Genomic DNA, 14,890 nt, shown 5'->3' with positions numbered 1-14,890 from the left:
AAATAAATCTAATTTTTCCTCTACTAAATACACGTTACAAAACCCGACACCTCTTTAAAACTAAAAAAAGCAAAAAAATCTCTCTTCTTATCTCACACACTAACATCTCCTTCCCCTTAAACTAAAACTCACCCTTTCCTTCCTCCAAAATCGAAACCCAAAACTCAAATTCTCTGATCGTCGCCATCGCTGTTGCCACCACAGAAAGGCAGCCTACTAAATGATGCAAAATCTCACACAACCACCATCACTCCAATCCTATTCAAATCCTCACACAACCATTGTCTCTCTCCAAGTCTCCCGCAACTTTCAATGTCAGATAAGTAACAATTTAAAGTTAGAGTTCCAAATTTCATCAAAGTAAAGATTCTAATTTGTTTATAAATTGTCTAAGATTAGGGTTTGCTATCAACTACAGGTTTAAACGATGTTGGCTTCGTTGAACCTAGGGAAACCCTATAGAAGATCAAATTTGACATGCGCTTCGTCTCTTGGCATTTTAAAGAATGGCTGGTGATGTTTTTATTTTAATTGTAGGTTTTCCCCCTTACCTATTCTCTTTATTTGGAGCAAGGTTGTCAAAATTGCGATCTGGATCGTAAAATTGCACGATTTTACGATCCCACCTCACCAGAAAGTTTAAAATTGTAGCAAGATCACAAAAATGGTAGAATCATATGTAGGATCATGTAGGATTGTATAGGATCTTACCGATCCTACCATTTGGCTTGACTTTTTTTTTTTTTTTTTTTTTAAGTGGGATTCATTTGGGTAAGATAATCCACCTAAACCCACAAGCCCAACGAGTTATCAAAAGCCCAATAATGAATTGAAGTCCCAAATTTACCCCTATGTCAACATAAAATTTCAAAAAAACCTATAGTACTTGAGTTTAACGTTTTCAAAAACAAAACCTAAAATATTTAGATGATGAAATGGGATATCACAATGACAGTGATTAGATTAGAAGAACCTTTGAATGAGAATTCTCTTTTGGATTTCATATTTGTAATTAGCTAGTTTACTTTAGATTGAGAATTCTCTTTTGGATTACATATTGTAAATTTGAGTTAGCTAGTTTTTATATGGTAACTTGCCTAACTTATTTTGGATTTGGAACTTAGAATTTGGAAAACATTTTCCATATGTGTAGATAATATTTTGGTACTTAGTTGCTAATTAAACATTACTAAAATTTTTTGATACATTATGTCAAAAGTTAAATATATTTTGTTTTGTTAGAATGACATAAGAACGATGTAAAGCGTGCAAATTACATTTTATGATGCAATTTTTTTTTTTAATAGATGGATTCATATTTTAAGTGATTATATTAACATACAAAGTCCCTATCAATAGGTTTTTTGCTTAAAATCTGAAAATAGGTAGGATCTTACGATCCACGATTCAATCCTACGATTCACGATCCTACCTACCTACCTCCCACGATCCTATGTAGGATCCCGATTTTGACAACCTTGATTTGGAGTAAATTTGTTGTTATTTTTAAAAACCAAAAGAGTCTTACATTATTATTGTTCATTAAAAGCCTTAATAAGGGGCAGAGAGAGTTAGAGAGGGAGAGAAAAATCTGAGGGATTTTATAATCAGACCAAAACTTCTCCGAAAACATTACCAGTAAGTTTTTAATTTTGATCTATTGTTTTTGGCTGTTAAGTATGATTTAGGGTTACGTTTGGGAGTGTTTCTTTCGAATGATTAGCCTAGATTGATGGGTTTAGAGCCAGTAGTGGAGTTTGCTATTTTCAATTATTGGCTGCATTGCTCTCTCATTTTCAATCTGTTACAAAAAATATATAACGAAAGTAGTTGATGAAGAAGAAATTAGCTTGATGAAACAAAACAACTTTACATCAATGGTATTTGGATCTGAATTTGATGTGGTAGTTGTTCCTAATTGGTAGACTCTCCTTAAGTCCAGATTGTTTGATTAAAATCCCAAAACAACTTTTAGTTTTGCCAATTGAATAGTGGCTAATAGTATTGCTATTATATTTGTACTCCAAATGATTTTACTAACAACACTTTTCATCTTAATGCATATGTAGTACCACCTTAGTACCTTAAAACTTGGTGATATGACCTTTTGGCTAATTAGTAAGAGGGTTATTTTCTGCATTTTCAAGTTGGAGCTTATCATGTAAATTATGCATGACCGTCCCTTCTTAGGCTCATGCCACTATATTTTCATTAAGAAAAAAAATGTTCAATTTAGTTTTGCATAAGGTGGTTATGAAATTCATTTTCTTTTCCCTTAAATTTGATAATAGTTTGCCCTTTTCATCATATCCTTGATCTCTAGGCGAATACATCTCTATCCAGTTGACAATAGACTATATAATATGCTAGGTTTAGAGAGTTTTTATCAACTCCTTCTATGAATATATATGAGAAATATGACTTTTTGATTTGGATTTTCATTTAGAAGAAAAGATGTAGCTTTAAAGGAGGCTTAAAATTAGTTTATGTTAATAGAATAAAAGAAATTTGTTGATTACTTAAGGTGCCAACAAAATTTTTTGATTGCATGAATTAAGAATTGTCATAGGGGCAGTTTAAGTTTAGAATTTATTTTTCATTTATTAGGAATATCAGGTGAATATTTCATGTGTATATTGCTATCACATACATTGTTTGCTTTGCAAAACCAATCATTCCCCTCTTTTTTTTATTTCCTAGATCCTTGAAATTTTTGTATTTGATTTGTTGACCCCTTGCACACTTCCTATGTACTAGGGTATTCCTTTTTTATATCAATAAAACTTATTACTTATCAAAGAAAAAAAACATTTGATAGGTTTACCTACAAGACAGGATTTTGTTCTGAGAATAACCCAATGTTTACCTCTCTCTCTTTATAATTATTACTATTGCATTCATTTGATTGAAAGACCATAGTTTAGCTTATGATTTTCTAATTTTCATTCTTTTGATATTTGGGGGTTAAGCGCTCTTGATAAACTTCTATTGTATTTCTCATGTCTTTGCAAACAACACAAGATGTGAGTTATGTACTTTTATGATGCCTGGACTGCACAAGATGTATACGTACCTTACTGTTATGTAATTTTCATGCATACATACCTTATTGTTTTTATCTTTTGATATTAAAACTGTTTGGTGCTTTTTTGATTGTCTCTCTCTCCCTCTTTCTCTCTCTCTCTTTCTTACATTAGTTGCATTATGGCACCTAAACGTAAATCCATTCCGTCCCAAAACCCTATTCGTTCCTGGACATCTTCTTCTTCTCCTTCTGACCCCACTCCATCTCACGTACGGTTCCATGATGAGAAGGCCAAATTGGACTTCTCGGAGAACTTTTCACGATAAGGCATTCATTTGAAACGCCAAGTCATTCTATCAAATTTTTCTGACATTGACCTACCCTTTGTCATCCATATTAGGGGTTGGGAGTCACTATGTGGCGTCTCGATCACATGCCTTTCTATGATCATACAAGAGGTCTACTCCAATATGCATGGATTTGATTATTCTATACCCAAGTTTGTCACTCGCATTTGGGGTATATGCATGGTAGTTACTCCAGATATTGTATCCGAGGTACGTACTACACATTCCTAGGGTAGTACATCCTGACTACCCTGATTGTGAGCATCTGAGGACAGTGTCCAAAGATGAACTCGTGTCTCTCTTTTGTGAGACACCATCATCTTGGGGTGAGCATCAAAACACCCCTTGTTTGGTCTTTGCAAAAGGTCTGAGATTTCTTAATATGGGGATGACATTTATTCTTCATCCTTTGTCACACTATGACACTATCACAGAGCCTCATGCTCACTTTTTTTTTTTTTTTATCCCTCATTAAGGATCTTTCTATTGACTTTCCTTCTCACTTTATACTCTCTCTTATAGATGTCTATAAGGATACAACGACCCATGATAAGCTCATTTTTCCTTTGGCTATCACGCGGCTCCTTTGCCATTTTTCTATTCTTGAGTCTCCCCACTTCACTTTCATGTGTGCCATCAATATAGCTACCATTCAACGGAGTGCAACACAGCTTTGACCGAGGCAGCCTTAGACATAGACGTTAGCCTTAGAGATAGGGGGAGTGTGCATGAGGGATGTAGTGAGGATTTTTGTATCTTTTCTTTTCTTTCTATTCTAGATACATTATCTCTTATACATTGGTCTTGTGACCATTTGACATACATTGTACTTATATTTGGTTTATATATATATATATATATATATTGATGTATGTTATTTCACCTATCTCTCCATGTGTTGTTTCTTTTCATTCTTCATACACATGTTTCTTATTTATTGTATGCAATCTATTATTTCTGTTTCACACTAAGATGCCGCGATGACTTTTGTTTAAAGTGTTTCAGAAATACAGGTTGTCAAAGTCTACTTGCCATAAACTCTTTCCTTGCAAAGTTTTTTAAGAGTTTGTGTTAGAATAGATTTTATTGTATTCAACAAGTGAATATGAGTTAAGTGATTTATAACATCTCTCATATCTCATTTGTTTGTCGTGGTTTTGTCACGGATTGCCAAAGGGGAAGATTGTTGGACATATGTGATTCAATGTTAGGAACATATGTCACTATTTTAAGTAATTGGCTAATCCTTTAACAAAACACACTTTACATGTAATTAGGTAGATCTAAGATGTGTTTAATACTTCAAGGAACAAGGTTTCAAGTTCAAGTGTTAAAACCATGCAAGTTTGTCCAAGAATCAAGTGAGAAAGTGTTGGATTTTAAAGCTCGACAGCTAGCATCTATCGAGGTTTAAAAGCTACTGAAGCTCGTGGCTCGACAGCTATCTCAATAGATGACTATCTATCGAGGTTTATGAAACTCAGTTTTTCAAAGCTAATTTTCATCCAATCCATGAGTATGTGTTTAGGCTTTCTTTTCTCACAACCCTAAACATATATAAGGATTGTTTTAAGGGCCATCATAGTTGATGTGACCTCAATGCAAGAGTTTTTCACAATATTGTGAACCAGAGACATATGCCCTAGTTCATCTTTCTCTTGAAGAAGCTACTGTGTTTGTACACCGTAGAGTTTTGTGACCAAGGAGCTTCTTAACCTTCATCGTGTGATGAACTAAAAACTTTGCAGTTAACATCCTTCTCAAGTTGGTGATTAAGTTGTGTATTGGGATTCGTGCATCTATTAGTTATAGGGATGGTAATAAAAGTCCGGCCCGCAGGTACTCGGCCCGGCCCGACCCTAATGGGCTGGATTTTACCTAATCCGATAAATAATAGGGTTGGATATGGATTTTTTTTTTAAAACCCGAAACGGGTCCGGGTTTTATGCATACCCAGCCCAAACCTGACCTATATACATATATAATATTGGGAAAAAAAAAAAAAAAACCTAGATATAAATACTCTCTTTCTCTTCTCAAATTTCATTTTCCAAACCCTAACCCTCACCCTCACCTCTCAGCCACCCCTTTCTCTCTCTCTCTCTCTCAGAGGCTCTCACACACTGCCGCCGGCCACCTACTTTTGCTGATCTTCAAACAAACTACAATACAAATCCAAATCCTTGCTGCCATCGTCATCTCTCATCGTCGTCGTTGTGGTCTTCATCTTCGATTCATTACTAGCGTTGCACTATCATCTTCATCGCAAATCTCACAGCAATACTGAAACGGCACCGTCGTAGCATAGAGCCTCTCAACAATCCCATCACTTTATTGCTTCAACACCTGAAGTCTCTAGAACCGTTCTTGAAATCATCTATATCCATTATTTTGTCCTCTCTCTTTTTTTTTTTTAATTATAAATTGTATCTGAAATGAAACAATATCATATTGAAGATTGAAAATAGTTTCTATTTGCAATTTGTATTTTTTTTTTTTTATGGGTGTGATTTGTATTTCTGTTTATGTTTGTGATCGAAATAGTTTGTGGTTGTGATTTCTGTGGTTGTATTTTTTTTTTTTTTTTTTTTAATATTGGATCGGATTGGGCTTCTGAATAAAAGGCAGAAGTGGCTTAACGGGGCCCGCAGGGCCCTGCAGAGCGAGTCTGGGCCCCGCAAAACAAAAAATCTGATTAATGATCAGGCCAGGTCTAGGTCGCGGGTCCAAGCCCGCGGGTCGGGTCCGGGTGTCAAAAAACCCGAACCGGACCCGTTGCCATTCCTAATTAGTTAGTCATGTATTCGGAGTCGTGCATTGAAAATGAGAGATTGTCACTACAGAACGAGTCCAATTGAGTATTGGGGTAAGGGTTCAACTATAGGTTGGTATAAAGTACTAGGATTCCTTTACTTGTAACTACTTGTTGTGATAATAATGGATTTTCGGGAGTGGTAACCTTAAAATCATCCGGTGGGGTTTTTGCTGTGTAGGTTTTCTCCATTCATAAACAAATCACCCTATCAATTTAATTTCCACTGCATTTAGTTTAATTGGTGATTTGTTTGTGCTGCCATGCATATTGTAAGTTAATCTGATTAATTAATCAACTTGGTTAATTAATTGATTAACATATCACAAGGAGTCAATACATTCTTGGCCTATCACTTCAAAAATACTTCTGAGGTCATTTACATGCTCGGACTCTACTTTACTCTTCACCACCATATCATCTATGTAGACTTCAATATTCTTGCCAAGTTGAGGTTCAAACATCCTAGTCATCATCCTTTGGTAGGTGGATCCCGCATTCTTCAATCCAAAGGGCATTACCTTATAATGGTAATTCCCAGTAGGTGTAACAAAAGCAGTCTTTTCCTAATCGTCCAAAGCCAATAGTATTTGATGATACCCTTGAAAGGCATTAAAAAAGCTCATCTGAGGATGGCCACAATTGCATCCACCAATTAGTCTATCCAAGGTATTGGGAAGGGATCTTTTGGGCAAGTTTTGTTTAAATCAGTGAAGTCCACACACACTCGCCACTTCCCATTCTTCTTCTTTACCACCACTGTGTTAGCTAACCATTCAAGGTAAAACACCTCTTTTATTGCCCCTGCCCACTTAAACTTAATCACCTCCTCCTTGACAGTATCAGAATGTTCTTTAGAAAAGCGCCAAGATGGTTGCTTCTTAGGAGTGACAGATGGATTAACATTTAAGTGATGACAAATAAAATTTGGATCCACTCTAGGAGCTTCATAAGCACTCCATGCAAACACGTCAACATTCTTCCTGAGGAAGACAACCAGTTCTTTCTTCTCCCGAGGAGATAACTGTACTCTTACTTGGAAAAATTTCTCCTTGTCATCATCAACAACAATTTTTTCTAAATCTTCACATTTTTCCCCTTCTACCACCACATCTGTGGACAATGATGTTCTCCTTGATTGCTTTAAATCCTTCTTTGTAGATGCCAAGGACTCACCCTCAATCTAATGCCTAATTGCAGCCACCAAACATGGTCTAGCTAGAGACTGACTTCCAATCAGCTCCTCAATCCCCTGACGGATACTTCACCTTCAAGTGCAAGGTGGAATAAATAGCTCCCATGGCATCCAGCCAAGGTCGTTCCATAATAGCAGTGTAGGGGGAATAGGCATCTACCATAATGAACTCCACTTCCACAACTTCTGACCCTACCTGAACAGGTAATCTGATTTGACCCTTCAGGATGACTATTTTCCCATCAAATCCTACTGAAGGAGAATCATAGCAAGCCAAGTTCTCAAGCTTCAATTTGAGCCCCTTATATAGATCAGGATACATAATCTCTACACCGCTATGAACAGTTTTAGACCCCTTAAAACAACCAGATTGGTTAGCCTAGATTAATAAGCCAAGTTGTTACTTAGTCAAATTATGCAATTCTAGGTTAAAGCAATCAAATAATCATATCAAAATAATAAAGCAGCGGAATAATAAAAAACACAATGATATGATTACCTAGGAAACCACACGGTAAAAACCTGGGAGGATTTGACCCACCAATCCTCAAGATAAACCTGAATCCATTATGCGAAAGAATCGAAGTTCATACAGAAGGACTACAAGCTCCCCGCTCGACTTCCTAATGCTACCCACTAGTAGAACTTACTAACACGACCACGTGCAAGCTCCGAATCCACGGATTCCTTCTTTCTTAGATTCTCCAATCCACTACAAGCACCCACGCTTGATATTCTTTAAACTTCAATGGCAGCAACCAAGTTGATCATCAAGCTATTGATACTATCTCTAGCTTGAAAACCCTAAGCTTTGTGTAAAGGAAAGCTCCTCTAGATCTCACAAGAGATTTACACAAAACAGCAATGTATGAGCAACAATACAACTGGAGCAACCCCCAAAAACGTGGCTAGGGTTTAGTTTATATACCTAGGGTAAAAACATAAAACCCTAAACGTTTAATGAAGTAGGGCTGAGTTGGAAATTCTGCAGAATAATCAACCTGTGCGATTTTCGATCGATCGAGTCTATTCTTCGATCGATCGAGCCAGGCCGAAAGTCCCAAGTACTTCTGCAGCCACTCGATTCCAACTTTACAATAATAAACCAACTTTGAGCAAGCCTAAACAAGACTAAATACATTGTTTTGATCATGGTTTGCCAACATTACAAATTAGAGTTCTAAATACATAAAATCCTAAGACCTTAGAACCTAACACGCTACATTGATCTGCAAACACTCTCTTCACATCATACCCCCAAATCTTTCGTAAGTGGTCTATCTCTAACTGCATGTTCTTGTTGTTCTCTCCATGAGACACATGACTCCAACATTTAGACTAAATCCTATTAGTATTAGTGGTATGTATACTAACTTCATGGTCTCTCCTTCGTTCAAGATTAAGAAATTGATCTTGACATTGGGATCCCATAGACTCTTCATGGTTTAGTCCTGAACCTGCCATAGTTAAATGCTGAACTCACCAATTTCAAGTTTCCCGTAGATGGTGCCAATTGTAAGGTTACGATTTGGTTGCAAAGCCCAAAAGTGATAAAGGGTAAGGCCCAATGAGCCCAAAACAATGAATTTGTAGAGAGTGGGTTAGAAACTGAACTCTAATGAGTTGGACAGCAATCACAGTAGACTAAGTGATGCTTGATAATATGAATAAACAAATTTGTGCAATGAAAGTCCTCCTCGGCAAAGTCCAAGGAAGTTAGTTCCTATATATTTCTCTTGGACTTAAACACAATTACAGTTCTTGAGTGTACAATGATTTTTCTACTAATTATCTAATGATCCCCCTTGTAATGGGGTTTTTCTTCTTTATATTCCCCTTCTTCACTTCATCTTAGCCCTCCACGTGTAGATAAGATTGCTAGTTTTAATACTTTTCACCTTCTTGAAGTCTCTGTAGGTAGCTATAAGGTTGAATGTTACTATTCAGGTATTACCTCCACATTAGTGTGACTAGAGAGTTAGCTACAGAGCATTCAATGCAGTGATAACAGCATTCTCCTAGATATTTCTCAGCTTTCCTTTGTCTTATCCCCTTTTGATGCTTATCCTTACCAGTATGATCATCTGGTGCCTTGTTCTCGATGAAAGGTCAGACCTTTAACCTCTACTCTGCTTAGCCAAGGAGGTATTTCTCCTCGGACTACACTCCTAATCCTTCATGACTAGACTTCTTCCATGGACTACTAACTTGTACGCCCCGCTAGTGTCAACCTGTCCTCGGATGATTTAATGTCCTCGGACATGGCCCACGGCCCAATATCCATTTCTGGGCACTTTATCCCTACACTACTTATGATCATTTTTTTTTTTCTAATTTTTAATAAGATAAACGTGTGGTGATTTTTATTTTATTTATTTATTGAGAAACATGTGGTGATTTTTACTAAGTATATGTTATTATTTTCTTTTTTCATTTTTTTAATTTTATAATTCATTAATATTAGATTCTTAGTATTTTGCACTCATTAAGTCATTTGACACAAAGATTAAAAAACTTAAATAGACACATGGCACATGCTTAAGTGGATAATTGTGGTGTAGTTCTCGCATAAATTTATACACGTGAAAAATTGGATTATAATTTCAAATTCTAATTCAACTTTCTCTAAGTTTTACATATTAATATATATATATATATATATATGACTTATAAATTTGAATCTTTTTTAGTTATATGATTATGTTTTTTATGGTTTATTATATTAGACTCCTCGTTTTTTAAATTAACTAATTTGGTACAAAAATTTAAAAATTTAGATTAGACGAGACATGTGGTGCAAAATTAAACTCTAATTAAAATCAATTTTTACACTAAATTAACTCACTTCGTACAAAATTCTAAATTTAGATTAGATGAGACACGTGACACAAAATTAGACTCTAATTAAATTTCAATTTGAAATTTAATTGGATTTTCTCTCTGTTTTACGTATTATTATATATATAGATTAGAACACACAAACACAAAAGTAATATATAGAGTTTTTTAAAGTAATATAATAAAATTTCTCTTTTATTACATTTTTCTTTTATGTATATTACTCTTTTTTTTTTTTCTTTTCTTGCTTAAATAGGTAAGAGTTCTCATTCAATGAAAAATGAGTGATTGTAAATATTATGGGTTTTTTTTTTTTTTTTTCTTTATAAACCAGACTAGGAACAACTTGGGGCTTTATTCACAAAACTCAATAATGAACATCAAATAATACTAAAGAGGCAATATCCTCAGAGCAGCTCCATACAATGTTTAATTAGCCTTTTTTACTAGAGCATCAACCATAATATTACAATTTTTTTTAACATGACAAAATCTGAAAATTGAAAAGCAGAGACTTGCTACTGAATATCATCAATGATATTTCCAAATGGCAGAAAATCTAGATCCCCACAAGTAAAGGCTTGGATAACTATTGCCGAGTCGCCTTCAAAAGTCACCTTCCTTAATCCAATTTTCCTAGCAAACTGAACTGTCCGTCGACAAGCAAGTGCCTCCAATTCAACTACCAATTGAGAGCAGGATTGGAAGAGATAAAGCTCCAATTACTTCCCCAATGCTATCTTTGATGATCACGCTAATACTTGCTGAGTTTGTTGCCTTAAAGACTGTTACATCAAAGTTGGTTTTGTAATTTTCAATTAGCTTAACTGGTAAAGTCTCTTGTCACTGTATGGTGAAATTTCAATATATTTATTAAAAAAAAATAAAGAGTTGTTAACAAAAATAAGAGGAGAGGGAGGACTTCGAAAAATTATGAGGGGTCATTAAAATTTGCCCCTAAATTGATTAATTTTGTTAATAAAATAAAAAGGAAAGGTACAGTTTTGAAATACAGGTGCAAGAATGACATAAACATAAAGGATCAATCATATTTTTACACTTGATAATTCAATCTAAGGTGCATGTAGTTTACTAATATTTTGTAACACAAGTAATGCTAAGGACACATAAAAATGCACAATTTTGTGCCACAACTCGCCACGTGGCTAGTTGTGAGTGGTGGAAGTGTGTCCCCGCATGGCCCACCATCACACATCCTCCAATCATAGCTCGTCATGGGGCGAGTTGTGACACAAATTTGTGTACTTTTATATGTTCCTAGCATTACTCTATGTAACACCCCACCAAAAAAAAAAAAAAAACTTCCTTCCTCTGGTGATTGTTCTCCTGCTAACTCATCTATATCAAATCCTGTGATTTATAAGTTATTTTTTTCAAGGTAAAAATGCAACCATTCTTCCAATTACATCTATGGGATCCTTTGGATGTTGTCATTTCTTGATTATTATTGCAAGTACTTCAAGAATTTTGTGAATGATGAAAGATTGGGGGGTTTGGGTTTTGTTCAATTCATTTGGGGGCTTTTGCTTTAATGAGATGATTTGATTGTCTAATTTACCGACAGGTATTTGAGGGTTGGTTTCCTAGAGCAACCAGATGAGTTTTGTTGTTTCATGTGTAGAGATGAGTCAGTTTTAAAATATGTTCCTTTGCATTTGAGAAGGTTTTGACATATATGAATGTGAGCATGAGCTTGTTGTATGTCAAGTGTTTTATAAAGTACTTCCATGAGTTATGTGGTTGGATTGCTTGACTTCTTATTGTGATAATTGTTATATGAGATTATGGGTCGCATTCCTAGTTTTTAATATGTTCTAACACCATTTTATGATTAGGATAACACTTGATCATGTGTTATGGTTTTGAATGTAGCTAAACTCTAGTATTTGCATATTTTTTTGGTTTGTCCACTAGCCTAAACTTCTGGTATTTATATTTAATACCATCAATGAAATGGTTTGTTTAGGATAAATACATAAAATGTCTAGAATACAAGGAATTTATTTCATGTCAAAATATTATCATTTGGTCATATTCGACTATTTTACAAGATTATTGTACAATGCTGTCATTTTTTTTTTTAAAGTTCTACACAAGTAGTGCTTAATAATCTATATCTATATATATTTAAAAGCTGAAGCGTAATATTTATTATTGCTACGCTTCTATTGAGCCATATCAGCAACCATATCATCCACCCATTTCCAACGTTCCCTCTCTTCTTCTTTTTTTAATTCCTTTTTTTTTCTTTTATTAACTTCTTAACTTAATGTTATACTTTCACCAACTTTTTCCCTCTTTTTTATCTTTTCATCCCTCCACTATTGTCTATCTTAATATCACTTTTCCTCCATTCCTTTATCTTCCTTTATTTTTGACTTTTCTTATTCCCCCCTCTTACTATAAATTTACAATTCTCAATTTCATTTTATACATAGTTTTCCTACACTCTTAAGGTTATTTCTCTCTCTCAAATTTTTTTTTAATTTTTTGGTGGATTTTTTTATTATTTTTCTTGTCTATTTATATATATATATATATATCTAAAGGCTGAAGCATAGCATTTATTGTTGCTATGCTCTTGTTAAGCCATATTAGTAGCCACATCATCCACCAATTTCCAACGTTCTCTCTCTTCTTCTTCTTCTTTTTTATTTTATTAATTTCTCAACTTAATGTTATACTTTCACCAACTTTTTCCCTTCCTTTTATCTTTTCATCTCTCCACTACTATCTTAATATCACTTTTCCTTAATTCCTTTATCTTTCATTATTTTTGACTTTTCTTATTCTCCCTCTTACTATAAATTTACAATTCTCAATTTCATTCTATACATAGTTTTCCTACACTCTTAAATTTATTTCTCTCTCAATTTTTTTTTTAAATTTTTTGGTGGATTTTTTATTATTATTTTTCTTCCATCTCTACTTTAAGTTTATAAGTTTTTGTATTATTTGAAACTCTACTTTGGGTTGATGTGATTAAGTTATGTTTTTAAGTTGTTATCTTTTTTTTTTCTCTTTGATTTCATAGATATTATCCTATTGCATTATATATAAAGATAGTATATAAGAATATAATGATATTTTATTAGATAACATAACATGACTTGAATAATTTGGTGTTTATTTCAATATTTTTTACTTTTTACTTTTTTCTTCTCATATTATTTTATATAAATTTCTTATTATTCTCTCACTCTCTCTCTCTCTCTCTCTCTCTCTCTCCCTCTCTTCGTTTTTTTTATTTTTTTATATTCTCTCTTACAACTCTTATTTATATTGATGAATCATTGTGATTTTTTAAACTTTATTTTGGGTTCATATGTTTTGGTATTGTACTTATTAGTTTCCCATCACAAATAGCATATTTTTCTCTCTTATAGTTTTGGTTTGATTTTTGTTTGAATTAATACTTGATTATTTTGGAAGTAAGAATTTGAATTTATATCAAAACACAATCTTGGCTATGCTAATAACATATCGACATTTGTTCCACTTCATCAATTCAGTCCGATTTCATCTACTTCAGTCTACTTTGGTCAATTTAAGTCTAATTTAGTCTACTTCAATTCAATTAGGTCCATTCAGTCTACTTCGGTCATTTTAGTCTTATTCGGTCAAATTTGGTCTTCTTTGGTCCGTTCGGTGCATTCAGTCCACTTCGATCTATTCGGTCCAATTTGGTCCATGTGGTCAACCTAGGTCTACTTGGTCCAATTTGGCCAATTTGGTCCAATTTGGTCCATACGGTCCTCTTAGGTCTATTTGGTCCATTCTGTCTATTTAGTTCTATTCGATCCAATATGATCCATTTGGTCCACCTAGGTCTATTTGGTCCAATTTGGTCAATTCGGTTTAGTTAGGTCTATCCATCCAATTTGGTCTATATGGTCCACTTGGCCAATTCAGTCCAGTTCGGTTCTTTCACTCTACTTTGGTCGATTCGGTCCTGTTCGGTCCAATCTGGTCCATTCTGTCCACTTTGACCTATTCGGTCCAATTTGGTTCATACGGTCCACCTAGGTCTATTCGGTCCAATTTTCCCAATTCGGTCTAATTAGGTCTATTCGGTCTAATTTGGTTTATACGGTCCACTTAGGTCTACTCAGTCCAATTTGGTCCATGCGATCCATTCGGCCCACCTAGGTCTATTTGGTCCAATTTGGCCAATTCAGTCCAGTCAGGTCTATTCGGTCCAGTTCGGTCCATTCAGTCAAATTCAGTCTACTTTGGTCAATTCAGTCCTATTCGATCTATTTGGTCCAATCTGGTCCATTCAGTCCACTTCAATCTATTTGGTCCAATTTGGTCAATTCGGTCCAGTTACAAACACACACACACACATTTGTTTATTTATTTATTTTATTATTTTTTGTTTGAATGTATAATCAACCTCTGCAATTCATTTAAAAGTAATGATGTTAAAATAAATGAGTAACTGCTGTATATATTAGAATTGTATATCCACAGCCTTAATGTTTAGAAAGACTTTTACTTAAATTTAGTTGAACCGAAGTGGACTGAAATATTATGTTAATGTGGCTTAACAAAAGTATAGTAACAATAAATGCTATATTTAATATTTGAGATATTACGAGTTTGAGATATATATATATATATATATATATATATATATATAATTTGGATTT

The 14,890-nt window shown here is 34.3% G+C and overlaps 1 protein-coding gene across 1 annotated transcript; it reads right to left on the bottom strand.

Moving 5' to 3' along the window:
* Positions 1 to 6,839: 6,839 nt before the first annotated feature.
* LOC136070849 (uncharacterized) lies at positions 6,840 to 8,712 on the bottom strand. The gene is made up of 3 exons (XM_065781358.1): positions 8,635 to 8,712; positions 7,453 to 7,758; positions 6,840 to 7,367 (listed from the first exon to the last, which is right to left on the bottom strand). Exons 1-3 carry the CDS (start codon positions 8,710 to 8,712, stop codon positions 6,840 to 6,842), a joined length of 912 nt encoding a protein of 303 aa, XP_065637430.1.
* Between the last annotated feature and the right edge of the window lie 6,178 nt (positions 8,713 to 14,890).

Source organism: Quercus suber, unplaced genomic scaffold (genome assembly GCF_002906115.3).
Source record: "Quercus suber isolate HL8 unplaced genomic scaffold, Cork oak 2.0 scaffold_264, whole genome shotgun sequence".
NCBI lineage: Eukaryota > Viridiplantae > Streptophyta > Magnoliopsida > Fagales > Fagaceae > Quercus > Quercus suber.
This window is presented reverse-complemented; position numbering and strand designations above follow the sequence as displayed.